This window comes from Hordeum vulgare, chromosome 3H, assembly GCF_904849725.1.
Source record: "Hordeum vulgare subsp. vulgare chromosome 3H, MorexV3_pseudomolecules_assembly, whole genome shotgun sequence".
NCBI lineage: Eukaryota > Viridiplantae > Streptophyta > Magnoliopsida > Poales > Poaceae > Hordeum > Hordeum vulgare.
The window spans coordinates 192,516,439-192,542,111 of record NC_058520.1 but is presented as its reverse complement, the minus strand read 5'-3'; the positions used below and the strand labels follow the sequence as shown (position 1 = coordinate 192,542,111).

General features: G+C 46.7%; 1 protein-coding gene and 1 long non-coding RNA gene across 2 annotated transcripts; one reads left to right on the top strand and one right to left on the bottom strand.

Annotated features, from left to right (window-relative positions):
* The first annotated feature begins 8,111 nt into the window (after positions 1-8,111).
* LOC123443485 lies at positions 8,112-8,671 on the top strand. Its single transcript, XR_006630680.1, has 2 exons — positions 8,112-8,376; positions 8,426-8,671. It is a non-coding gene; the product is annotated as an uncharacterized LOC123443485 (long non-coding RNA).
* On the bottom strand, positions 8,574-12,937 carry LOC123443483 (SUN domain-containing protein 1-like). Its single transcript, XM_045119865.1, has 2 exons — positions 11,774-12,937; positions 8,574-9,012 (listed from the first exon to the last, which is right to left on the bottom strand). The coding sequence occupies exons 1-2, from the start codon at positions 12,803-12,805 to the stop codon at positions 8,707-8,709; spliced, it is 1,338 nt and encodes a 445-aa protein (XP_044975800.1). The 5' UTR covers positions 12,806-12,937; the 3' UTR covers positions 8,574-8,706.
* Positions 12,938-25,673: the final 12,736 nt, after the last annotated feature.

Here is a 25,673-nt window from a genome sequence, read left to right as displayed (position 1 = left end):
GCGGCGGCGTGAACTGGGACTCCGCCCAGTTGGTGAGGAAGTCGGCCACCACCTGGGACTTGATGGTCATGTGCGGCTCATACTAGATGTTGTGGTTGGCCAAGGCTATCTGACCGGTTGCGTCCCGGTTGCCCATGATCTCTGAGAGCAGAGTCGTGCTCACGATGGTGATGGTGTGCTCTTGGAAGTATTGCTTCAGCTTCTTGGCGGCGAAGTATATGTCGTAGCACATCTTCTGGTAGTGGGGGTAGTTCTGCTTGGAGGCGGAGAGGACCTCGCTCACATAGTAGAAGGGGCGCTGAACCGGTAGCGTCTTGCATTCCTTAGGCTGCCCAACCACCAGAACGATGTTGGCCACTCACGTGGTTGCCGCGATGTACGCGAGCATGGGCTCCTTCTTAGTCGACATGGCTAGGACAAGTGTGCTGGAGAGGACGCGCTTGAGGTCGCGGAAGGCCTCGTCCGCCTCGTCGGTCCACTCGAATTTTGTCTTCTTCTTCATGAGCTGGTAGAGTGGCAGTGCCTTCTTGCCGAGCCAGCTGACGAACCAGCTGAGCGAGGCCAAGCAGCCGACAAACTTCTAGACGTCGCGGAGCTCGGCCGGCTTGCGCATGCGCTCGATGGCCCTGATCTTCTCTGCGTTTGCTTCAATGTTGTGTGCGTACATGAAGTAACCGAGGAGCCGGCCGGCCAGCACACTAAAGACGCACTTCTCCGGGTTGATCCGAATCCGAAACTCGTGCAAGTTGGCGAATGTCTCCTGGAGATTGTTGAGGAGGTTGAAGTGCTTCTTGGTTTTGATGACAAGGTCGTCAACATAGACATGCACGTTCCTGCCGAACTGCGACAGCAGACACTTCTGCATGCAGTATTGGAAAGTGGTGCATGCATTCTTCAGGCCGAACGACATGGCGATGTAATAGTAGGCTCCAAAGGGGGTGATGAAGGAGGTCTTCAGATGATCCGCCGGGTCCAACTTGAACTGGTGGTAGCTAGAATAGGCGTCCAGGAAGGATAGCAAATCGCAGCCGGTCGTGGAGTCGATTACCTGATCGATCGAGGGCAGGGCAATGGATCATTTGTACAGGCCTTATTCAGGCTTGTGTAGTCAATACACATGCGCTAGGTCTTTTTTTCTTCAGCACCAGGACTGGGTTGGCCAACCATTCCGGGTGGAAAACTGCCATGATGAATGTGGCTGCGAGCAGCCGGGCAATTTCCTCTCCAATGGTGCGTCGTTTCTCTTCGAAGAAATTATGCAAGGGTTGCTTGACCGGCTTCGCATTTGGTCGCACATGAAGCTTGTGCTCGGCGAACTTCCTTGGAATACCATGCATGTACTTGGTAACCATGCGAAAATGTCTCGATTCTTACGGAGGAAGTCGATGAGCTCGCGTTCCTATTTTGTGTTGAGGGTGGCGCCAATGGTGATGCACTACTTTGGGTTGGTCGGGTTGAGTGGCACCTACTTGGTGTCTCTGGATGGCTGGAAAGCCGCCTCGCTGGCCGGCTGGGATGAAGGAGTCGGCACGGCCGGCTGCTTGGTGGCCTGGGCCACAAGTCGGTCGAGCTGACGCTTTTCCTCCGCAATCACCATCGCCTCAGCCTGCCCGCTGCCGTCGCGGGCACACTCGGTTGACTTCATGTAGTCGTCGGATATGGTGATGATGCCTTTGGGACCCGGTATCTTCATCCTCAGGTAAGCATAGTGCAGAATCGCCATGAACTTGGCCAGCGCCGGCCTGCCCAGGAGCACATGATAGGGGCTTTCGAGATCCACCACCTCAAACCGCACCGGCTCACGGAGGAAGTGAGCCTTGTCGCCGAAGAGGACGTCGAGTTGGATCTTCCCGATGGGGGAGCAGGATTGCCCCGGCATGATCCCATGGAACACTGTTCGGGTCCGCTACACGTCTTTCTCTTTGAGCCCTAGCTTGAGCAGCGTGTCACGGTAGAGGATGTCGACGCTACTGCCGCCGTCGACCAACACCTGCGAGAACCGACAAGTGAGCCTCTTGGAGGCGATGGTGGGTTCGAGGACGAGGGTGTAGCTGCCGAGATTCAGCATCACGGTCGGACGGTCAGTCCGGCTCCACGTAACCGGCTTCTCCGACGAGTGCATGTACTGCGGGACCGAGGGCATGGTGGCATTCACCTCATGCCGGTGTTGGCGCTGGCTATGCTGGTCATTGCCTTCGCTGGTGAAGACGGGGTAGGCCCCGTCCTGATTGGGGAACGAATCATGGAGTCGGCCATCATTGGGAGGTGGTTGAGCCGGCGCTTGCGGAGCTTGAGGCGGAGGAGCCAGAAGGCCCTCGCCTCGGGCTAGCCGCTCGGAGAAGCTCCACTGCCGGAGCGTATGCGTAGCCGGCTTCGCCCCGGTGTGCATCTTGCAGGGGGCGTCGAACATCTGCTCAAAGGTGAGCTTGGACTTGCCGCCACGCTAGCACTGGCTGGCGACCTGAGCAGTCGGCAGCTCCTCCCCCGTGGTGGCGACCTGCTTGCTCCCGTACCGAGGATCTGGCTGATCGGATTTGCGCTTGTTCTTCTGCTGTCCCCGGGCGTCAGCAACCGGCCGCGGCGTAGCATGCGACACGGCGGCGTTGCCAATTGTAGTGACCTTGATCCACATTGCGGAGTCAGCCATGGCGTACTTGTCCGCCTTGGCCATGAGCTCGGCAAGTGTGGCCGGTTCCGAGCACATGATCTTGTGCTTGAGGAGGGTGCCGTCTCGATAGCCCTCGATGAAGTAATAGATGGCCTGGAACTCATGCACTCCTTCACAACAGTTGTGCAACTCGGTCCAATGAATGATGTAGTTGTGGAGAGGCTCTTGCTCCTCCTGGGCGCACATGGCCAGCTCGCGAGGGCGGCCAGGGCGCTTGTAGGTGTCAGTGAAGTTGCGGACGAAGGCTTCTTCAAAGTCCACCCATGTGTTGATGCTTCCAACCGTCACGCTATTAAGCCAAGTACGCGCCAAGCGGTTAGCATGAGTGGGACGTAGTGCACCACAACGCGCTTGTTGCCCCGTGTGATGCCGACTACGATGGTGTAGTCGATCAGCCAATCTTCTGGCTTGGGCGTCCCATTGTACTTCGGGGTGTTGCGAGGAAGGGTGAAGCCGGTGGGAAACATCTCATCGCGTATCCGAGGTCCGAAGCACGCCGGGCCAATCGGACCCTCCTCCTCGAGAAGGGCAGACTGGGCTAGCAGGTCAATCCAGTTGTGAGCGTTGTTCTCGCTTGGAGGGACGCACGGGCCGAGCTGGCGAATGAGCTCGGACCAAATGGAATGAGCCAGCGAGAGTGCTTGCTCCCACCTCGGAGGCGGGGTGTGGTCGCAAGTCGACCGGTCGTCGCCCACGCCGGTGTCGTAATGCCAGCCGGAGACTGACGGCTGCTCGCCGGTGCGTCGGGTGTGTCTGCCGCGACTCCCATCAGTGTGTCGGCCGGAGCCATGGGGGGATGAAGAGTGTTGGGCCGGCGGGTGGCCGGAGGCCGCCGGCAGGTCCTCGCCTCCTCGTGAAGGCGACTCGCCACAAGGGTAATCCGGCTTGAAGCGAGCCTGCTGCGAGTTGGCAGCGGCAAGGAGGTCGCGGATGTGCTTTTCTCTATGTACACGCTCCTCGCCCTCCATGTTGGCCAGCTCCTCATGGGCCACCTAGGCGGCCCTCATGTTGGCCGCAGGGTTGTAGTAAATGGGAAGCTTGTCGCCGAGGATATCAGCGACTACGTGTCTGTGGCTACGAACCACACCATGCCGGATGGGCCCGTCGCCATCCGGGGTGAGGCCATAGGCGGAGTTGTACCCGCGCTGCGCGACCTCCATCCGTTGTTTAGCAGACGCCCGGGTGTTGGCCTCCATGAGCAGCTGCTAGCGAGCCGCCTCCAGCTCGGCTGCAGCCGTGGTTGGGTTAGCTGTTGGCGCGATAGGGGTGCTCAGCCCCTATAGCACCGTGTGGAGAGGATCGGAAGGTCCAGGGCAAGACGAGGCGGCAGTAGTGCACGCCTCGGCCCTGGAGCGTGTAGAGCTCATGGCAGAGCTGGTGACCATCACCTCCGCGAGGGCGCGAAAGCCACAGGCATCGCTCGAGGCGCTTGTTCTTGCGAACGACGGTGGGTCGGAGTAGTCCAGCATGTCATTGGGGTACTAGTCGAGCGCAGGCGCGTCGTCAAGCCATAGCTTGCTAAAGAGATTGCAAAGAGCGTCGACGTCGGACAAGGCGAGGCTCTGGCTCGTATCATTGAGGGGAGCGGTGGTGGAGCCTGCGGAGCAGGCGAAGCCGGAGCTCAATGTCATGGAAGCTTCTACGATGGAAAGCTCCATGGGCGTGCTGATCAGCCCGGATGCGGTGCGTCCGACGGAGTTGGTGAAGGATCCTGCCCGGAGCGTGACTCCAGCCGGCGTCGTGGATGGACCCACAGTGGGCACCAACTATAGTCGTTTTCTCACGATAGATGCCATGGGGTGGCTAATCGTACGTGGTTGGGATCGAAAGGACGTCGTCGGGCTCCGAAAACGGGATTGAGAATGAGCATTGCGAGACACACGAAGTACCCAGGTTTGGGGCCCTCCATGGGAGGTAACACCTCTAGTCCTGCTTGAGTTGTATGCTGAAGGAAGAAGAACAAGGAGCTCGGAGCTCTCTTTTCCCCTCGTATTTGTGTGTGAGTGTGTGATCGGCCTACCCCTGCATAGGGGGTGCCACGGGGTTTTATAGGCCAACCCCTGGCTTACAATAGGAATAGAAAGTACTGGGTGGGACCCGGCTGGCAGCCTCTAGAACCAGCCAGGGGTCCCACCGGCGAGAGAAGTCTTGTCTCGAGTGGGGCCCATTGGCTGCTGGGTCCCGCCTGGTGCTGGGGGCCGCCGACCGGGCGCCACCATTGGTGCATGCTCGCTACGTAGTGGCGTGCGCTGTGTTATGCGTGTCACCTTGTGTAGCCGGCTTCGGTCATCATACGCTCAGTTGCACTGTTGCCCATGCCGGGGCAAGTAATGGAGTGGACGGGGGCGTTCTCATCACTGTGCGATCTCGGCTGGTCGCAGTCGGCGATGATCAGTGGCACGTCCCCTTCACTGATGACTCGCTTTGGTCTGGTCAGTGGTACCTGCGGCACTGTAGTCGTACCTTTGGTGATGATGGCCCTGACGTGGTTCGTCAGGGCGATGTGACTGGGGCTGACCCGCCGGCTAGCGGGGCGCAGTCGAGCCGAACCAACGTAGCCAGCCAAGCAAAGCCGGTCAGGGGTAGCCGGCTAGGCGCGGCCGGCCTACGGGGGAGTCGGTCGTCCTGCATATGTTTTTCAAAAGGCGCTAGAGGAGTCCTTGCGTTTGGCCTACCCAGGGGTTATTCCCCCATTAGAATGCCTCAGGTCACCATTAATTATCGTATAGCTTGGGAACCTTCCACACAACGCTTCATTAGTTGTAGCTTTATCACGACATTCACAAAGGTAGTTATGGAGCTCCTTATTGTGATTCCTCCAAGTGAAGATATTCTCCTCATAGCCCAAATCATGTAGATCATAGACATTCAAGGCTTCTCTGAATCCGTTCATGTAATGTTGGGGACGAGCCTCCCTACCCCTCCTTCTCATCACTCGATAGTACCTCGTTGAAATCGCCAAGGCAAAGACATGGTATCCCGCCCTGATGTGGTTGGTTGATTAAACTGAGTGTTCTCCATGTCTCTTTTTTCAACTCCATAGATGACTCACCATAAACTCCAATTAGCCGCTAGATCACCCCGTCATCCTCCGTGGCATCCACATCAATATGCCTCCGACCATACGAACGCAAAGTTACATCCATTCCCCTCCTCCAAAACAAAGCCACACCCCTACTCTCATGTCTACCTTACACATTCATGTTAGCGAGCTCTAACAACCACATGAACCTTTCAAACTCTTTTTTGGCCATCCTTGTTTCGCATAAGAAGAAAATGTTTGGGTCCTTCATTCTTCCCGTTTCGAGAAGAGAGCGAAATTTCGGGTCGTTTCTGATCCCCCGAAAGTTCCAACTGATGATTTTCATTGCTTCTGACGAGGCTGATCCTGTAGCCCAGACGATATAATTGCGTTGTTGTCATGTTTTCCTCTGCTTCTCCCACTATACCACCTACTTCCGTATCTGGCAGCATCGTGGTCATCTCAGCATTGGCACTTTGCTCAATGATTCTGCCCTTGTTCTATGAGTTCACGTCATCTATGTTCATGTCCTCTCCCCCACGCTTACCCACCATGCTCCCCATCTTCTCCTACTTCTCATCCACCACTTCCCTTTGTTTCCTCCTAAATTTATTCCCTTCCTTACCCGTTTTACCCCATCGTGCCTTCATAGCCATGTCACTACTGCCCTCCATTGGCTTGAGCTCCTCCCCGTTCTTCCTCCCTCCTTCTCCTTCCTTCCCACTCTCACACTCCTTGTCGTGTTCACCTCCATCCCGCCCTTGGCCTGGGACATCCACAATCATACTAGTAGTGTTTGTTCTCTCCTCACACTAGACCGGCACCTCATTATGAAAATTGAGCTTCTGAGTGGATGTACCCTTTCCATGTCGTCCATCATGTCCTTTAATTTTCAGTGGGCTGCTCACCTCCTTTTCTCCTACCTCCTTAACTAGGTCACTGCTCCTTGATGTTGTATCGCTTTTCTTCCATGAAGGGCCATCACTCCTCGAACCTTCGGATCCTCTGCCCAGATTATACTGCCTCTGCTCACCATGAACATGTCCTCCACTACTACCCCTACCTCCATTATAGCTTATGTTACGACTGTTCCTTCCCCGTCCAACCACTTCCCCCTCACTTCCTCATTTCTCTTATTAGTATCCTCAACCCCCATTCAAGTCTTGTATTGCGGTGCTTCATTCCTTACTAGTCTCCTGTTACACTCCTCTGCATGGCCATAGAAGGTTTTTCTTCTTGTTTTCCTCCTAATTTGATCCTCCTTCACCCCTGTTGTTGCTGCCTACCCTCTCCCTATCAAGCACAGAACCTCTCATGAGAGGTACAGTGATGTCCAGTTTCACCTTCAGACGCAGAAATTTGCCAACTGCCTTTCCATCATGTCCCGCATCTACCTCCACAAGTTCATGGAAGTCTCTCCCGATTAGCTCTTACATGTTCATGTTCATAAAGCCCAAGGGAAGACCAAAGACACGAATCCACATACAAATGAGCTTGAATTCGTACTCATCTACTCTCTAATCACGATCAAATTCTTCCAGCACTGGTAGCTCCTTGTCAAACAACCACGACCCTTCCTCAATCACTCACCTCCACCCAGTCGCTTGTCGGAAGGTGAATAGGAAAATATTTGCGTCCAGTTTTTTGTAGCCCAGGCCCATGATTGGGCACAAGATCCTCCCAACGCCTGCCCTATTACCCCTGCATGTATTGGCCTCTCCGAGAACAACTTTCCCAATTGCATGTGGATCCTCATCAGGAGCCCACTCATACCCTTTCTCCTTCTTCACTGCCCTGATCCTCAGGCCCTTCCACTCTGCCACCGATAACTTGAGACCCTTCAGCAAACCTTCAACTTCTTCCATCTCCCGTCGCTAAACCTCCGCTCGCCAACCTACCAAGAACCCTAGGGAAGATGGTGGCGTACAGTCGTGCCCCTAGACGCACTTAAGGCTTTGGTGTGAGGGGAGGAGGCAGTAGATGAAACAATGGCAGCGAGAACACAAAGGAGACTTGAGATCGCTGCAACGGTGGCTCGCTTGACAAACCCTAGGCAAGATTGGTTAGCCCACGGTTCGCCACTCCGCGACAATCGTTCGGTTTTTGGTTTCAGGGCAGTCGCTAAAGGTGTTGCAAATTTGCAACACTTGTTGCAGAATTTTATGGCAGCTGCAAAAAAAAAATTCAGGCAATATATAGAGATAGTGTATTTGCTGAACCTTTTTTTGTCAAAAATGTCTCAAGTGACACTATTTAGGTTACGACGACTCTTTTTGGGCATCTCTCTAATTTGCATCAAAATTCCAAGTCTGGATTCAATAGTGGAACCCGACTTTTTGTTTGGTCGTGCGGAAAAGCAAGTACAAATTCGATCAAACAAAAAGGAGGAAAAGACAGGCACTGTCTAATTTGAATCAAAATTCCAAGTCTGGATTCATCAGTGGAACCCAACCTTTTGTTTGGTCGTATGGAAAAGAAAGTACAAATTCAATCAAACAGAAAGGAGGGGGAAGATATGCAACTCTCACAGAAGTCAAACAGGGTAGAAGCATTTCTCTTTTGCCTGAACTTGCCTTTTCAAGCTTACCAAGTTCAATCAACACACGAAGGTGTTACTGGTCGTTCGCGCATGCAAAAAACTGAACATCTGGACTACTCCCTCCGTTCCTAAATTTCCTAAATATAGGTCTTTTTATATATTCCAACAAGGGACTACCTAAATTTCCTAAATATAGGTCTTTTTAGATATTCCAACAAGGGACTACATGCGGATGTATATAGACATATTTTAGAGTGTAGATTCATCCATTCTGTTCTGTATGTAGTCCCTTTGGAGTCTCTAAAAGACTTATATTTAGGAACGGAGAAAGTAGATCACTAGAATAAGTGCAGCAAACAATCAATTAACTTTTTACAGTGTGTGATGACATAATCCTAGAGTGAAACTAGCAAACGCCCATAGAAATGGCCCTAAAGCAAAACACATACAAAAGAGGAGGAAGGATTCTCAATCACATCAGGGCAGTGGACTAGCAATTATTGGCGTGACCAGCTCGTGCCCATGTACCCGGATGCGGTAAATGCAGGTCAGCGCGGAGCTTCCATGGTTTGAAGTGAAGTCCAGCCTAACCATGTTGACGACACCGACATCTGGGGCAGTTATATCGAATGTCTGGATATTGTTCTTGGCTAGGTCATACGTGAACTCAGTCAAGGTGTACATCTCTGCAGCATGGTTTGGAGGAGTCTCGGTATGGGTCCCTTGGTACCATCCGGATAGCCGGCAGTCCTTTGGAGCAGTGGACATGTCATACGCCACATCCTGCATACCATGCAACAACGTAAGTATAACACTTCCAACTTTGAACAGGGTGAAAATTTTCCAAAGACCAAATTAAGTATTTATCCTACGGCAGTGAATTGAACACGTAATAATTAAGAAATATTTCATCAGTAAAACTCTCAAATGGAACTTCAATATGAATAAATTGTGTGCACACATGAAAATAAATGACTTGTTTGCTATACACAGATGTATAATTTAGTAACCAACTGCACAGACTTTAGAGGACACATGGGAGTCAGATGAAACAGACAAGATATAAAATATATTGACAAAGGTTTCAAAACCAACTATTTTAATTTTCTTTGTGGTTGAAATAGATACTCGATATGCGCGCTCAAATAATGTAATGAAAATTTGCAAAAAGAACTTGAAAGGCTGGAACTATGGCTGAATCGTTCTATATGGTACTAATTTCCACCTTTTTATTATAGTTTTCTTCTTCTTTATGTTAAGATAACCAGTATCCAACACCATCATTTATCAGCAGGAACTTTGGATTCAGCATGACCATAAAAAGAAAGAAATAGCAAGCCCTTTTTTACAGTATAATGTGTCTTTGCAAGAGTATTTTCCCTAATATATAAAAAAGACAAGGGTCAGAAAATAAAAAATAAATAAAGAAGAAACCCAATAAGATCTTTTGGAACATACAAATAAATCATGAGACCGCAAGTCAAAATGAACAGGGCCAAAATGGAAGCGTATTGCAAGGATAAGCATACTAAGGCCATGTTTGTTTCAGAAGTCCCAGGACTTTTTTTAGTCCCAACTAAAAAGTTCCTAGTCCCTACCCGTTTATTTCCAAGGACTAAACAAGGACTAGAGGTCATTAAATGACATGCAAAAAGACCATGTTACCCCTACTAATATACTAGAAGTTATTAAATGACATGCTAAAAGTAGGGGCACTGTTGGAAAAAGTGCCAAAAAAGTCCCAAAAAGACCCTCCCATAGGGACTTCTTCCTTTAGTCCCAAATACACCTTTTAGTCCCTAAAAGTCCCTCCTGTTTGTTTCACACGGGACTAAAAGGGACTTTTTTTAGTCCCTACACCAAAAAGTCCCTGGAAACAAACACCCCCTAATGCCAGAGTTTATGGTTCCCCACTTCGCTTCAACGATGACTAACCTGACATATTTTCCCCCAAAATAACTACGGATAGAGTAAACACGGTTAACTATCAAGAATAGACATTTACTATTACATTTCCAATAAGCATCAAAAGGCCATAACCTGATACAGCTATGTGCTAAATCAGTACTGCCTCCGTCTGGGTTTACGGGGCCTATTAACTTGTCTCAAGTCAAACCATTTTAAATCTGGCCAGTTTTATAGAAAATAATAGCAGCGTCTACACTACCCAATCAATACCACTAGATCTATGATGAACTATGCTTTCATAAATTAATTTATTGCATATTGTATATATTGATTATTATTTTTATGAACTTAAGTTTAACTAAGAAAAAAATAGGACAATCACATTTACCTTCTATTCTTTTAGTCAGGTTGCCTATAGCAGGAGATGAAGCAACAATTAAGTTATTTGTTAGAAGGATGAGAACAAAATGAGACAAGCCTACAACAAAGCTGAGCCTCCAGTCAATAAAAATAAAAATAACAGTAAAAACTACTGCCTTCGATCCAAATTAATTGACGCAGCCTCTATACAATGAATAGAGGACATTGTATAGAGGCTGCGTCAATTAATTCGAACCGGAGGGAGTACCTGAATTGTACTTTAAAAGTTCAAATTAACAGGAACAAAATAAAACAGCGGTATCATTGGCTTCAACTAAGATCAATAATATACCAAATTCCGAAATGGTGAAGTATAGTTCACTGGCTCAGAACTGTGATGAGTTCACTGGAAATATATTACTAGTATAGTTATTTAATAAAACTAGATGACACCCCACGCGTTGTTGCTGGAATCAGTTGCAATATATTTCAATGCGATTTGGTTTGTACATATTATATATTGTATTTGATTATTGTATAGTAGAAAAATATCTATTGAATACAAGTAGCATAATATAGTGGAAAACTTTTTCCATACATGTTGAGATGGCTCTTTGAGGTGGCATGGGTGGTGAGGTGGGATGTGTGCATATTGAGATAAATACAAGTATGGGGATCAAATAATAATGGAAACTTTTTCCCATGCATGTGCAGTGAGCCTTTGATGAGATGGCATGTGTGCATGTTGAGATTAATATATGTAGTGGGATCAACTATTTAGGTATATATAGGATGTGGTATTAAACAAAAGCATAATGTTTGAGAAACAAATCAGAAAGTGGTGCATCCGAATGTTCTGTGTGAAAAAAAAAACATCCACAAAGTTTTTAAGAACAATTATTCAGAGCAAATAGAGTGTACTGATAGTACTTGTGACTAGACATAAAGGCTTAAGAATGCTAACAACCAAACAGGTGTAGTTCGTAATTCGTATAAAATGGTCTCAAATTGACCTCCCAACATACCATGATAGTACCCAAATGCTACAAGAGAATATGCATCAAAACCCTTAAGCAAAATCACTCAGCTGCCACAAAAAAGTTATACATTAAGCCCCTTAAGGATCTTAACAATTTGTATTCACAAACAGGCAACAGCCAACTAATCATACTCCTACATTTTGGTCAAACTATCTATTTCATGAATAAACTTGAAATATATTAGGGCACCGAATAACTGAATGCAAGGTTAACAGAGAATTGTCAGGAAATATTACCTTGGACACATGCTCCAGTGTGACTGCCTCAGGGATTATCCCCTTCCTCAGTTGGATCTCCACAAACCCACTACTCCCCTTCAAGGGAAAGCACTGCCCGGGCTCCCCAAAGCTCGGCTGAAGTATCTTCTGTGACTGGTCACCATTGTCTCCACCACCAAATGGTAATGCAGAAAGAAGACCACCACGTTTCCCAGCATCATATGCCTCCGAGTAGCGGACAACTCTTCCCCCAGCAGATCCCACGGCATAGTCCACCCTGCCAACCCCATCGGCGGCATGCTTCTCTATTTCCCTCATGACGATCTCCCTGGCCAACGCGCGGACCTGATCCAGATCGACCTCAGTGCCAGAGTTTGAGCCTAGGCTCTCCTTGAACTCATCCAGGAATGCTTCAAACTGGTCCTTCCTGAGGAACTCCATCCGCCTGAGCCCGCCCAGCGCGTCGTTCAGGTCGTCGGTCCTGGCGTCCAGCAGGTTGAGCTGTCCCTCAAGGGCAAGCCTCTTCTCCTCCAGCAGCGCCGCGAGCTCGCCCCGAGCGGCCCCAACCTCGCCGTCGATCTTGCGGTCCACGGCCTCGAGCTGCACCTTCAGCGCCCCGAAGGCGCGGGCGAGGGAGGCCTCGACGTCGTCGACGCGGGCAGTGTAACCCGCGAGCGCAGCGTTGTCTGGCGGCGCGAGAGGGGCTGGGTGCGCCCAGCGCCAGGCCTGGTCGCCAAGGTAAAGGAGCACGGCTAGGAGGGCTGCGTTCTTGGCGGCGACGCTGAGCGCGGTCTGCCACCTGGGCCGACCGGAGGACGACAGCCCCCTCTTCCGCCGCGCCTGGGACAGGGGCGCAGCGGCGGCGGCAGCAGCGGCAGCGGTGCGCGACGTCGGGGTGGGGGGATGGGGGCGCTGGTCGAGGAGGAGGACCGGCCGCTTGCGCACCGGGGCGGTGGCGGCGGGGGGCCGGGATGCGATGGGGCTGGGGTCTAGGGCTACCGGGGTGACGGGGCTGGCCACCGCAGCGGCGGAGATGGACGGGGACGCCATGGGTGTGGGGAATCTGGTTCGAGGGAGAGGCGGTTGGGTGGAGTCGACTTTGGGGGGGAAATCGGTGGGGAATTCCGGGGAAATTGAATGGGTGGGGATCGAATCGAATGGAGTGAAGAGAGGGAAAGCAACAGCGTGGCAGGCACGCATACGCTGGGCTGGATCAAAAGCTGAAACGACGGTCCTTGTTCCTGCGGCCACCGACGGGTGGGGACGCAGGATAGGAACATTACCTTCACACATATCCACACGCCTACAACGTTGCCTCGAATCAATTTCGATGGTTTTGAGTAGTACTCCCTCTGTCACGGTTTAAGACACAGTTAAATTCACGTGTGTTTTTAAAATAGACAAGGTTTAAGGCGTGAAATCAATTACTTTTATTAATTAGTACTAGTATTACTCATGCATGCGCCTTCCCAATTTGCTGCTAACGCCGAGTGGAGTTGATGCATGCATGCATGCGCTGGTTATTAAGGCTGACCATAGTGGGAGTATCATATAGTAGTAGCATGCATATGGTACTATATATGATACTACCTTCATAATGCATAGTATCATAGATGACCTCATTTATTAACATGCATGACACATACTCCCTCCGTTCCGATGTGTTAGAGCATGGTTAATAGTATAGCCAACTGCTGGCTATAAGCAGTCTTATAGTCCACCTTATAACTAGCTTGTATAATAGTTAGCTATAAAAAAATACTACTTTTATCATATATGGCCCGCGTTTCATTCTCACAAAGCACCTAGGAGCACGTGCTAGAGCTGACTCTTTACGAAGAGCCCGTTTCCCTTCTCTCTCCTCTTCTCTCTCATTCAACTCAGCAAAAATATAGTATTTTAATCCTTACAGTCTGTTGACTGTACCTTATTGTACTTGCTCTTAGGCCTCTTATGAAATGCAGGGCGACCACGGTGGTTTTCCATTAGCTACGTGATATGTTCCTTCCCTCCAATCAGCATTTAGTTGGTACTCCCTCCGTTTCAAAATATAAGACATTTTAGAGATTTCACTAAGAGACTACATACGAAACAAAATGAGTGAATGCACATCCTGGTACACTGACATAGGCATTCATATAGAGTCATATTGTTTCACAGTTTTTCATATAGAGTTGTAAGTAGATCGAAGTGTGATGTTTATCATTATTAGAGTACTATCTTAGTGAGGAAAGGATGATGGAGACAATGAGTCCCCCATGAGTCGGGATGAGACTCCAGACAGAAAAAGAAAAAAAGGAAAAATGAGAGAAAAAGGGAAAAAGAAAAAAGAAAAAAAGAAAAAAAGAGAGAAAAGAGAGAAGGGAGAGTGCTACTACCTCTTTTCCCACACCTCTGCTTAGTGAAAGCACCATGTTTTTCATATAGAGTCTCATCTTTTGTCATTTTCATATGCTAGTGGGCATTTTTCATTATAGAACTTGGCTTGCATATTTCGATGATGGGCTTCCTCAAATGCCCGAGGTCTTCATGAGCAAGCAAGTTGGATGCACACCCACTTAGCTTCGGTTGAGCTTTCATACACGTATAGCTCTAGTGCATCTGTTGCATGGCAATTCCTACTCCTCGCATTGATATCGATTGATGGGCATCTTCATAGACCATTGGTCCGCCTAGTTGATGTGATACTTTCTTCTCCACTTTTACTCATTTGATAGGTACTACCATATTCTATTCTACCTATATGTTATGTCCATGGTTCTAGCTCATGTATTGAGTGAGGTATAAAATGATGAAGTGCATAAAGATGTACGATCCAATTGCTTGGCTTAACACTATGGTGCTTGAAATTTGTATTTATATGGTGAAGACGGAGCCATGCCATGCTAATATGGTAAAATGAATGGGGGGGGGGGTAAACATTCTTTATCAAAATTGATGATTGTGTTACTTATGTATATGGATATTACTATGTTGATGTTTATTAGTTAGTCATTTCTCAGTGATCATACCTAAAAAGGAATACATGTTAGGTAACATGTCACATCAAAATTTGTTTTTATCATTTACCTACTCGATGACGAGGAGGAATTAAGCTTGGGGATGCTGATGTATCTCCAATGTATCTAATTTTTTTGATTTCCCATGCTATTATATTATCAATCTTGGATTCTTTATATGCATTTATATGTTGTTTTATATCATTTTTGAGAACTAACCTATTAACCTAGTGCCAATTGCTAATTTCTGCGAGTTATTGGCTTTTTAGGAAATCAGTACCAAACAAAGTCCAATGCAATAAAACTTTTTGGTGATTTTTTTGACAAAAATAAGTACTGGAAGCTTCAGAGGGATACCTGACGCCACACGAGGTAGCTCCAAGCCACGAGAGCGTGCCCAAGGGGGTGGTCACGTCCTGATGGCTTGGGTCCACCTCCTGATGCCTCTTGCCCTAACTCCACATCTATAAATCCTGATATGTTGGGAAAACAACATAGAGCCACCCAAAAAATACTTTTTCCTCCGCCACAAGTCTCTATTCCACCATGATCCCATCTGGAGCCCTTTTCGGGTGCCCTGTCAGAGGGGCGATCGATCATGGAGGTCCTCTACATCAACCCTACTGCTCCCATGGTGATTTGTGAGTAGTCTACCATAGATCTACATGTTGGGGAACGTCGCATGGGAAACAAAAAAATTCCTACGCACATGCAATCCTATCCATGGTGATGATCATCTACGAGAGGAGCGATTGAATCTACATACCCTTGTAGATCGCTAAGCAGAAGCGTATATAACACGATTGATGTAGTGGAACATCTTCGCGATTCAAATCACAGCCCGTCCTGCAATCTCATCACGATCCGTCCCGCGATCCATCACGATCCATCCCGATCTAGTGCCGAACGGACGGCACCACCGCGTTAAGCACACGTACAGCTCAATGACGATCTCCACCTTCTTGATCCAGCAAGAGGGGCGGAGGGATAGATGACTTCTCCAGCACGACGGCGTGGTGGTGGTGGTGGTGGAACTATTCCAGCAGGGCTTCGCCTAAGCACCGCTGAAAACTAGAGGAGAAACAGATCTAGAGAGAGGGCAGCACGTGGCTGAATATTGTGTCTCAAACAAACCCTCAAAAGCTCTAGTATATATAGGAGGAGAGGAGGGAGCCCGACGCTCCTGGGGATGCCCCTTTGGGTCGGCCGAAGTGGGAGGAGAGGAGGAGTCCTCCTCCAATCCTACTCCTAGTAGGATTCCCCTTCTCTCACTTGGAAACCTTTTCCACCTTGTATTTTTTTCCTTATTCCTCAATCCAGCCGCATGGGCCCTTAGAGGTGGCTTCGGCCAGCCCACCACGGGCTGGTTTGCCTCCTATCTTGGCCCATGAAGCCCTAGGGTCGCTACACCCCTCCCGGTGGTTCCCCGGCACCCTCCGAGCACTCCCGGTACACTACCGATGATCCCAAAACTTTTCCGGTGACCAAAACAGGACTTCCTATATATCAATTTTTACCTCCGACCATTCTGGATCTCCTCGTGATGTCCGGTTCTCATCCGGGACCCCGAACAACCATCGGTCACTGATACGTCCATTTTGCATCATGTTTTCATGTTGATATTTATCGCTTCTTTGCTTTTATTTCACTTCACGGTACTATTCTTATGCCTTTTCTCTCTTATTTTGCAAGATTTACACGAAGAGGGAGAATACCGGCAACTAGAATTCTGGCCTGAAAGTGGAGCAAAGTTGAGATACATATTCTGCGCAACTCCAAACGCCATGAAAATCAACGGAGATTTTTTTCCCAATTTATAAAAAATACTGGGCCGAAGAAGTGCCGGAGGGGCACCAGGGGGTGCCCACAAGCCTGCACGGCGCGGCCACCCCCCACGCCGTGCCATGGGGGCTTGTGGGCAGCCCACTGGCCCACTGCCCCCCCCTCTTTTTCTATATGGAGGGTTTCGTCCAGGAAAAAATCAGAAGGGAGCTTTTTCGTGGTTTCGCCGCCGCCACGAGGCAGAACTTGAGCAGAACCAATCTAGAGCTCCGACAGGACGATCCTGCCGGGGAAACTTCCCTCCCGGAGGCGGAAATCGTCACCATCGTCAACACCAACACTCCTCTCATCGGAGGGGACTCGTCACCATCAACATCTTCTTCAGCACCATCTCATCTCCAAACCCTAGTTCATCACTTGTAACCAATCTCCGTCTCGCGACTCCGATTGGTACTTGTAAGGTTGCTAGTAGTGTTGATTACTCTTTGTAGTTGATGCTAGTTGGATTATTTGGTGGAAGAGTTTATGTTCAGATCCTTGATGCTACTCATTACCCCTCTGATCATGAATATGATTATGCTTTGTGAGTAGTTACTTTTGTTCCCGAGGACATGGGATAAGTCATGCTAATAGTAGTCATGTGAATTTGGTATTCGTTTGGTATTTTGATATGTTGTATGTTGTTTTTCCTCTAGTGGTGTTATGTGAAAGTCGACTACATAACACTTCACCATTATTTGGGCCTAGAGGAAGGCATTGGGAAGTAGTAAGTAGATGATGGGTTGCTAGAGTGACAGAAGCTTAAACCCTAGTTTATGCGTTGCTTCGTAAGGGGCTGATTTGGATCCAGTAGTTTAATGCTATGGTTAGACTTTGTCTTAATTCTTCTTTCGTAGTTGCGGATGCTTGCGAGAGGGGTTAATCATAAGTGGGATGATTGTACAATTAAGGGCAGTACCCAAGCGGCGATCCACCCACATATCAAACTATCAAAGTAACGAACGCGAATCATATGAAATGATGAAACTAGCATGACAGAAATTCCCGTGTGTCCTCGGGAGCGTTTTTCCTCCTATAAGACTTTGTCCGGGCTTGTCCCTTGCTACAAAAGGGATTGGTCCACTTTGATGCACCGTTGCTACTTTTGTTTCTTGTTGCTCGCTACGCATCATCTCACGACACAATCACTTTTTACCGACAATTTCAGTGCGTGCAGATTTTACCTTGCTGAAAACCACTTGTCAGATCCTTCTGCTCCTCGTTGGGTTCGACACTCTTACTTATCAAAAGGACTATGATTGATCCCCTATACTTGTGGGTCATCAAGACTCTTTTATGGCGCCGTTGTCGGGGAGTGAAGTGCCTTTGGTAAGTGGAACTTGGTAAGGAAACATTCATATAGTGTGCTGAAATTTATTGTCACTTGTCACTATGGATACTAATCCTTTGAGGGGCTTGTTCGGGGTATCTTCACCTCGAACGGAAGCACAAAGAGTTGCTCCTCAACCTACTGCACCTACTGAAAATATTTGCTTTGAATTTCCTTCGGGTATGCTTGAGAAAGTGCTGGCTAATCCTTTTACACGAGATGGAACATCACATCCAGACTTGCATCTAATCTATGTAGATGAAGTTTGTGGTTTATTTAAGCTTGCACGTGTGCCCTAGGATGAGGCCAAGAAGAAGGTCTTTCCTTTATCTTTGAAGGATAAGGCGTTGACATGGTATAGGCTATGTGATGATACTGGATCATGGGACTACAATCGGTTGAAATTGGAATTTCATCAATAGTTTTATCCTATGCATTTAGTACATCGTGATCGGAATTATATTTTAAATTTTTGGCCTCGTGACAGAGAAAGCATCGCTCAAGCTTGGGGGAGGCTTAAATCAATGCTATATTCATGCCCCAATCATGAGCTCTCGAGGGAAATTATCATTCAGAACTTCTATGCTCGGCTTTCTCATGATAATCGCACCATGCTTGACACTTCTTGTACCGGTTCTTTTATGAAGAGAGATATTGACTTCAAATGGAATTTATTGGAGAGAATTAAACGCAACTCTGAAGATTGGGAGCTTGAAGAAGGTAAGGAGTCAGGTATGAATTTCACGTTTGTTTGCGTTAAATCCTTTGTTGAGACAAATACCTTTAGTGATTTTAGCGCTGAGTATGGACTTGACTCTGAGATAGTAGCTTCATTGTGTGAATCTTTTGCTGCTCATATTGATCTCCCCAAAGAGTAGTGGTTTAAATATCATCCCCTTTAGAAGTTAATGTAGTTAAACCCACCCCAGTTGAAGAGAAAGTCATCGCCTATAATGATCCCGTGGTTCCCAGTGTTTACATTGAGAAACCACCTTTCCCTGTTAGGATAAAGGATCATTCTAAAGCTTCAACTATGATACGTAGAGGCTATATTAGAACACCTACACCCCCTGAGCAAATTAGAGTTGAACCTAGCATTGCTATTATCAAAGATCTTCTGTCCGACGATGTTGAGGGACATAATATTAACTTCTGTGAAGATGCTACTAGAATTGCTAGACCTCACGTTAGAGACAAACATAGGCCTGTTGTTGGCATGCCTGTGGTTTCTGTTAAGATAGGAGATCATTGTTATCATGGCTTATGTGACGTGGGTGCTAGTGTTAGTGCAATACCTCAGTACTTATACGATGAAATCAAAGATGAGATTGCACCTGTTGAGATAGAACCTATTGATGTCATTATTCAGCTTGCCAATAGAGATACTATCTGCCCTGTGGGAATTGTTAGGGATGTTGAAGTCTTGTGTGGTAAAACGAAGTATCCTGCTGATTTCCTCGTTCTTGCTACCGCACAAGATAGCTTTTGTCCCATCATATTTGGTAGACCTTTTCTCAATTCTGTCAATGCTCATATTGATTGTGAGAAGCAAACTGTCACTGTTGGCTTTGAAGGTGTGTCACATGAGTTTACTTTCTCCAAGTTTGGTAGACAACCTCATGAAAAGGAGTTGCCTAGTAGGGATGAAACTATTGCCTTAGCCTCTATTGCCGTGCCTCCTACAGATCCCTTAGAGCAATACTTGCTTGAGCATGAAACTAATATGCATATGGATGAAAGGGATGAGATAGATAGAGTTATCTTAGAACAATATCCTATCCTAAAGAATAACTTTCCTGTTGAACTGCTTGGGGATCCACCCCCACCAAAGGGTGATCCTGTGTTCGAGCTTAAACATTTGCTTGATACTCTTAAGTATGCATATCTTGATGAAAAATAGATATATCCTGTTATTATTAGTTCTAGCCTCTCAGAGCATGAAGAAAAGAAGTTAGTAAAAACTCTGAGGAAGCACCGTGCTGCTATTGGATATACTCTTGATGATCTTAAGGGCATTAGTCCTACCCTATGCCAGCACAAGATTAAAACTGATCCTGATTTCAAACCAGTTGCTGATCATCAAAGGAGATTGAATCCTAAGATGAAAGAGGTAGTAAGAAAAGAAATACTAAAGCTCCTGGAAGCACGTATCATTTATCCTGTTGCTCATAGCGATTGGGTGAGTCTGGTGTATTGCGTCCCTAAGAAGGGAGGCATTACCGTTGTCCCTAATGATAAGGATGAATTGATCCCACAGAGGATTATTACTGGCTATAGGATGGTGATCGATTTTAGGAAATTGAATAAAGCCACTAGGAAAGATCATTAGCCTTTGCCTTTTATCGACCAAATGCTAGAAAGGTTGTCCAAACACACACACTTCTGCTTTCTAGATGGATATTATGGTTTCTCCCAAATACGAGTTGCACAATCTGATCAGGAGAAAACCACTTTCACCTGCCCTTTCGGTACCTTTGCTTACAGACGTATGCCTTTTGGCTTATGTAATGCACCTGCCACATTTCAAAGATGTATGATGGCTATATTCTCTGACTTCTGTGAAAAGATTGTTAAGGTTTTCATGGATGACTTCTCCGTTTACGGGTCTTCCTTTGATGATTGCCTCAGCAACCTTGACCGAGTATTGCAGAGATGTAAAGATACCAATCTTGTCTTGAATTGGGAGAAGTGCCACTTTATGGTCAATGAAGGCATCGTCTTAGGACATAAAATTTATGAAAGAGGTATTCAAGTCGATAAGGCTAAGGTTGATGCAATTGAGAAAATGACATACCCCACAGATATGAAAGGTATAAGAAGTTTCCTTGGTCATGATGGTTTCTATAGAAGGTTCATTAAAGACTTCTCTAAGATTTCTAGGCCTCTTACCAATATCTTGCAAAAGGATATTCCTTTTGTCTTTGACGATGATTGTGAGGAAGCCTTCGAAATACTTAAGAGGGCTTTGATAACCGCACCTATTGTTCAACCACCTTATTGGAACTTGCCTTTAGAGATCATGTGTGACGCTAGTGATTATGCTGTTGGTGTTGTTCTAGGGCAAAGAGTCGATAAGAAGTTGAATGTTATTCACTACGCTAGTAAAACTCTAGACAGTGCCCAGAGAAACTATGCTACTACAAAGAAGGAATTTTTAGCAGTCGTGTTTGCATGTGAAAAGTTCTGGTCTTACATAGTTGATTCCAAAGTCACTATTCACACTGATCATGCTGCTATTAAGTACCTCATGGAGAATAAGGACACTAATACTAGACTTATCAGATGGGTTCTCTTGCTACAAGAATTTGATTTGCACGTTGTCGATAGAAAGGGTGCTGATAACCCAGTAGCAGATAACTTGTCTAGGTTGGAGAACGTTCTTGATGACCCACAACCTATTGATGATAGCTTTCCTGATGAGCAATTGAATGTCATCAATGCTTCACGTAGTGCACCGTGGTATGCTAATTATGCAAACTATATCGTTGCCAAATACATACCACCTAGTTTCACGAACCAGAAAAAGAAGAAATTCTTCTTTGACTTGAGACATTACTTTTGGGATGATCCTCACCTTTATAAGGAAGGAGTAGATGGTGTTATTAGATGTTGTGTACCTGAACATGAACAGGGACAGATCTTACATAAGTGTCACTCCGAGGCCTACGGAGGACACCATTCAGGAGATAGAACTGCACACAAGGTATTGCAATCAGGTTTCTATTGGCCCACTCTCTTCAAGGATGCCAGTAAGTTTGTCTTGTCTTGTGACCAATGTCAAAGATAGGTAATATTAGCAAACATCAGGAAATGCCTATGAACTATTCACTTGTCATTGAACCATTTGATGTCTGGGGCTTTGATTATATGGGACATTTTCCAAAATCCAACGGGTATACGCATATCTTAGTTGTTGTTGATTACGTCACTAAGTGGGTAGAAGCTATCCCCACTAGTAGTGCTGATCACAACACCTCTATCAAGATGCTGAAAGAAGTTATCTTCCCTAGATTTGGAATCCCTAGATATCTAATGACCGACGGTGGTTCACACTTCATTCATGGTGCTTTCCGTAAAACGCTTGCTAAGTACGATGTCAACCATAGAATTGTGTTTCCCTACCACCCTTAGTCCAGTGGTCAAGTATAGCTAAGTAATAGAGAGATTAAACTGATTCTGAAAAGACTGTCAACAGGTCTAGAAAGAATTGGTCTAAGAAGCTCGATGATGCACTGTGGGCTTATAGAACTGCCTATAAGAATCCCATGGGCATGTCTCCGTAAAAAATGGTGTATGGGAAAGCATGTCACTTACCTCTTGAGCTAGAGCATAAAGCTTATTGGGCAATCAAAGAGCTCAACTTTGATTTCAAACTTGCTGGTGAGAAGAGGTTATTTGACATTAGCTCGCTTCATGAGTGGAGAACTCAAGCATATGAGAATGCCAAGCTCTTCAAAGAGAAGGCTAAGAGGTGGCATGATAAGAGGATACAAAAGCGTGAGTTCAATGTAGGTGATTATGTCTTGCTATATAACTCTCGTTTAAGATTCTTTGCAGGCAAGCTTCTCTCTAAATGGGAAGGTCCCTATGTTGTTGAGGAAGTATATCGTTCAGGTGCTATCAAGATCAACAACATGGAAGGTAATTGTCGGAGAGTGGTAAATGGGCAGAGAATCAAGCATTGTATCTCAGGTACTCCCATAAATGTTGAAAGCAATATCATCAATACCATAACTCCGGAAGAATACCTAAGGGACATTTATCAGCCTGTTTCAGACTCCGAAAACGAAGAGGTATGTGATTCGGTAAGAAAACAGAGTCCAAAACTTTTCCAATAGGAAATTTTCTCCGTTTTGGAATACTCAAAAAAATACAAAAATTGGAAGTAGTCCGGAAAGTGCGCGAGGAGGCGACAAGACTACACGGCGCGAGCCCACCCCCTGGCCACGCCGTGAGGGCTTGTGGCCACCTCGTGCGCCTCCCGGACTCCGTTTTCGTGCTGGGGACTCCTTCTGGTCTGGAAAAAATCATTATGTATACTTCCGTTTGGTCTGACCCCTGCATCACGCAGATTTCCTCTGTTTTTCGTTTCGAGCCTGTTTTCTGCCGCAGATCTAGGTCAAGATGTCTTCTCTGGATTCAGAGGTGAGAGCTATGTGGCAGATTACCTTGCTAACCCCAAGGTCTATGGGGACTTGGAACCATATGGCTGGACCACTGATGAGGAAGAAAACTATGATCCCAAGGGGAAGGAACAAACGAGTTCCGATGAAGAGGAGGCTCCTCTACCTCAACCTGGGCGCACTCATGTGGAGTTCAAGAAGTCGAGCCTCCCTGACTCAAGGAACAAGTCTAAGAACTTGTTTATCCCTTCTCGTTTCTTGCAGGAGAGTAAGCAGGAATTACGCCAAAGGGTGTTGAAGCTTGAGGAGGAAAATGATGACCTGAGGGAGCAGAACTTTATGCTCAAGTGGAAATTAGACAAGCTCAAGACCTCTGCAACAACTCCTCCATCACCACCAAAGGAAGACAACGGAGCATTGGTATGGGCAACCCCCTTGGCTTGTGCCAAGCTTGGGGGAGTTGCCCCGGTATCGTATCACCATACATCTTTTGCCTTTACCTTTGATTTAGTTTTCCTTTTCAGTTTTCTCTTTCTCTTTTAGAGTAAAAGTCTTAGTGTTTTAGTCTTGAGTTTTGCCTTGTGTCACCCTCGATGTATTCTTGCTCGTGAGCCTTATAATCAAGAGTGCCTTAGTTGAAGGGCTTTGCCTCTTGCCATGATCAAAAGAGTGAGAATAGAACAAAAGCATGAAAGATCATGTAATGATCTTATGGGAAGTGATGGCTTCACATATAAAAAGAATGATGATTGAAACTTCTTGAGGGTAGGAAAATGTAGACCTTGGTCATTGTTGCAATTAATACGAAGTGATAAGGAAGGAGAGGTTCACATATAAATATATCATCTCTGACACCATCTATGATTGTGAACACTCACCAAACTATTGCATGCCTAGAAGTAGATGTTGGACAAGGAAGACAACGTAATGGATTGTGTTTGCTTGGCTCTGAAAAATGTTATATGATTAGAGATCCCTTAGCATGTGACGATTGCTTCCACCTCACATTAGCCAAAACTCCCGCACTAAGTAGAGATACTACTTGTGCATCCATAAACCTTCAACCCAGTTTTGCCATGTGAGTCCACCATACCTACCTATGGATTGAACAAGATCCCTCAAGTAAGTTGTCATCGGTGCAAGCAATAAAAATTGCTCTCTAATATGTATGATCTATTAGTGTGTTTAAAATAAGCTTTATATGAACCTGTGATGAAGAAGACATAAAAGCGACAGACTGCATAATAAAGTTCTTTATCACAGGGGGCAATATAAAGTGACATTCCTCCGCGCTAAGAGGACACGCATCCAAACCTCAAAAGCGCATGACAACCTATGCTTCCCTCTGCGAAGGGCCTATCTTGTACCTTTACTTTTTTCCCTTGAAAGAGTCATGGTGATCTTCACCAATTCCCTATTTTTCCTTTGTCTTAGCTACCGTCACATGCTTGGAAAGATCTATATTCATATGTCAACTTGGAGGTAAGTATTCATGAATTATTATTGTTGACATTACCCTTGAGGTAAGAAGTTGGGAGGCAAATATAAGTCCCTATCTTTCTCTGTGTTCAGCTTAAACTTTGATCTCATGAGTACCACGTGAGTTGTAGCAATTGTAGAGAACGAAAGAATGATTGAGTATGTGGATTTGCTTTACAAGCTCTTATTTGACTCTTTCTGATGTTGTGATAAATTGCAATTGCTTCAATGACTAAAGGCTATCGGTTTTTACTTCTCGGTAAGGTCCTTGATCCATGCTTTACTTTGTGCAGAAATTATCACTTTAGCATGAGAGATTATATGTTGGTATTGTTGTTCTGATCATGATCATGATGCATGCATGTTCGTATCTTGTTTTGTCGACACCTTGCTCCCTAAACATGTGTACATATTTATTGAGCTAGGCTTTCGCTTGAGGACAAGCGAGGTCTAAGCTTGGGGAGTTGATACGTCCATTTTGCATCATGTTTTCATGTTGATATTTATCGCTTCTTTGGCTGTTATTTCACTTCACGGTACTATTCTTATGCCTTTTCTCTCTTATTTTGCAAGGTTTACATGAAGAGGGAGAATACCGGCAACTGGAATTCTGGCCTGAAAGTGGAGCAAAGTTGAGATACCTATTCTGCGCAACTCCAAACGCCGTGAAAATCAACGGAGATTTTTTTCCCAATTTATAAAAAATACTGGGTCAAAGAAGTGTCGGAGGGGCACTAGGGGGTGCCCACAAGCCTGCACGACGCGGCCACCCCCAGGTCGCGCCATGGGGGCTTGTGGGCAGCCCACTGGCCCACTGGCCCCCCTCTTTTGCTATATGGAGGGTTTCGACCAGGAAAAAATCAGAAGGGAGCTTTTTCGTGGTTTCGCCGCCGCCACGAGGCGGAACTTGAGCAGAACCAATCTAGAGCTCCGGCAGGACGATCTTGCCGGGGAAACTTCCCTCCTGGAGGGGAAAATCGTCGCCATCGTCATCACCAACACTCCTCTCGTTGTAGGGGACTCGTCACCATAAACATCTTCATCAGCACCATCTCATCTCCAAACCCTAGTTCATCATTTGTAACCAATCTCCGTCTCGCGACTCTGATTGGTACTTGTAAGGTTGCTAGTAGTGTTGATTACTCTTTGTAGTTGATGCTAGTTGG

Excerpts from the sequence above, each read along its gene's own strand:
- LOC123443483 (XM_045119865.1), bottom strand. The coding sequence starts at position 12,805 with ATGGCGTCCCCGTCCATCTCCGCCGCTGCGGTGGCCAGCCCCGTCACC. Across the intron at positions 9,013-11,773 it reads CACTGGAGCATGTGTCCAAG|GATGTGGCGTATGACATGTC; the intron begins GTAATATTTCCT and ends CATGGTATGCAG.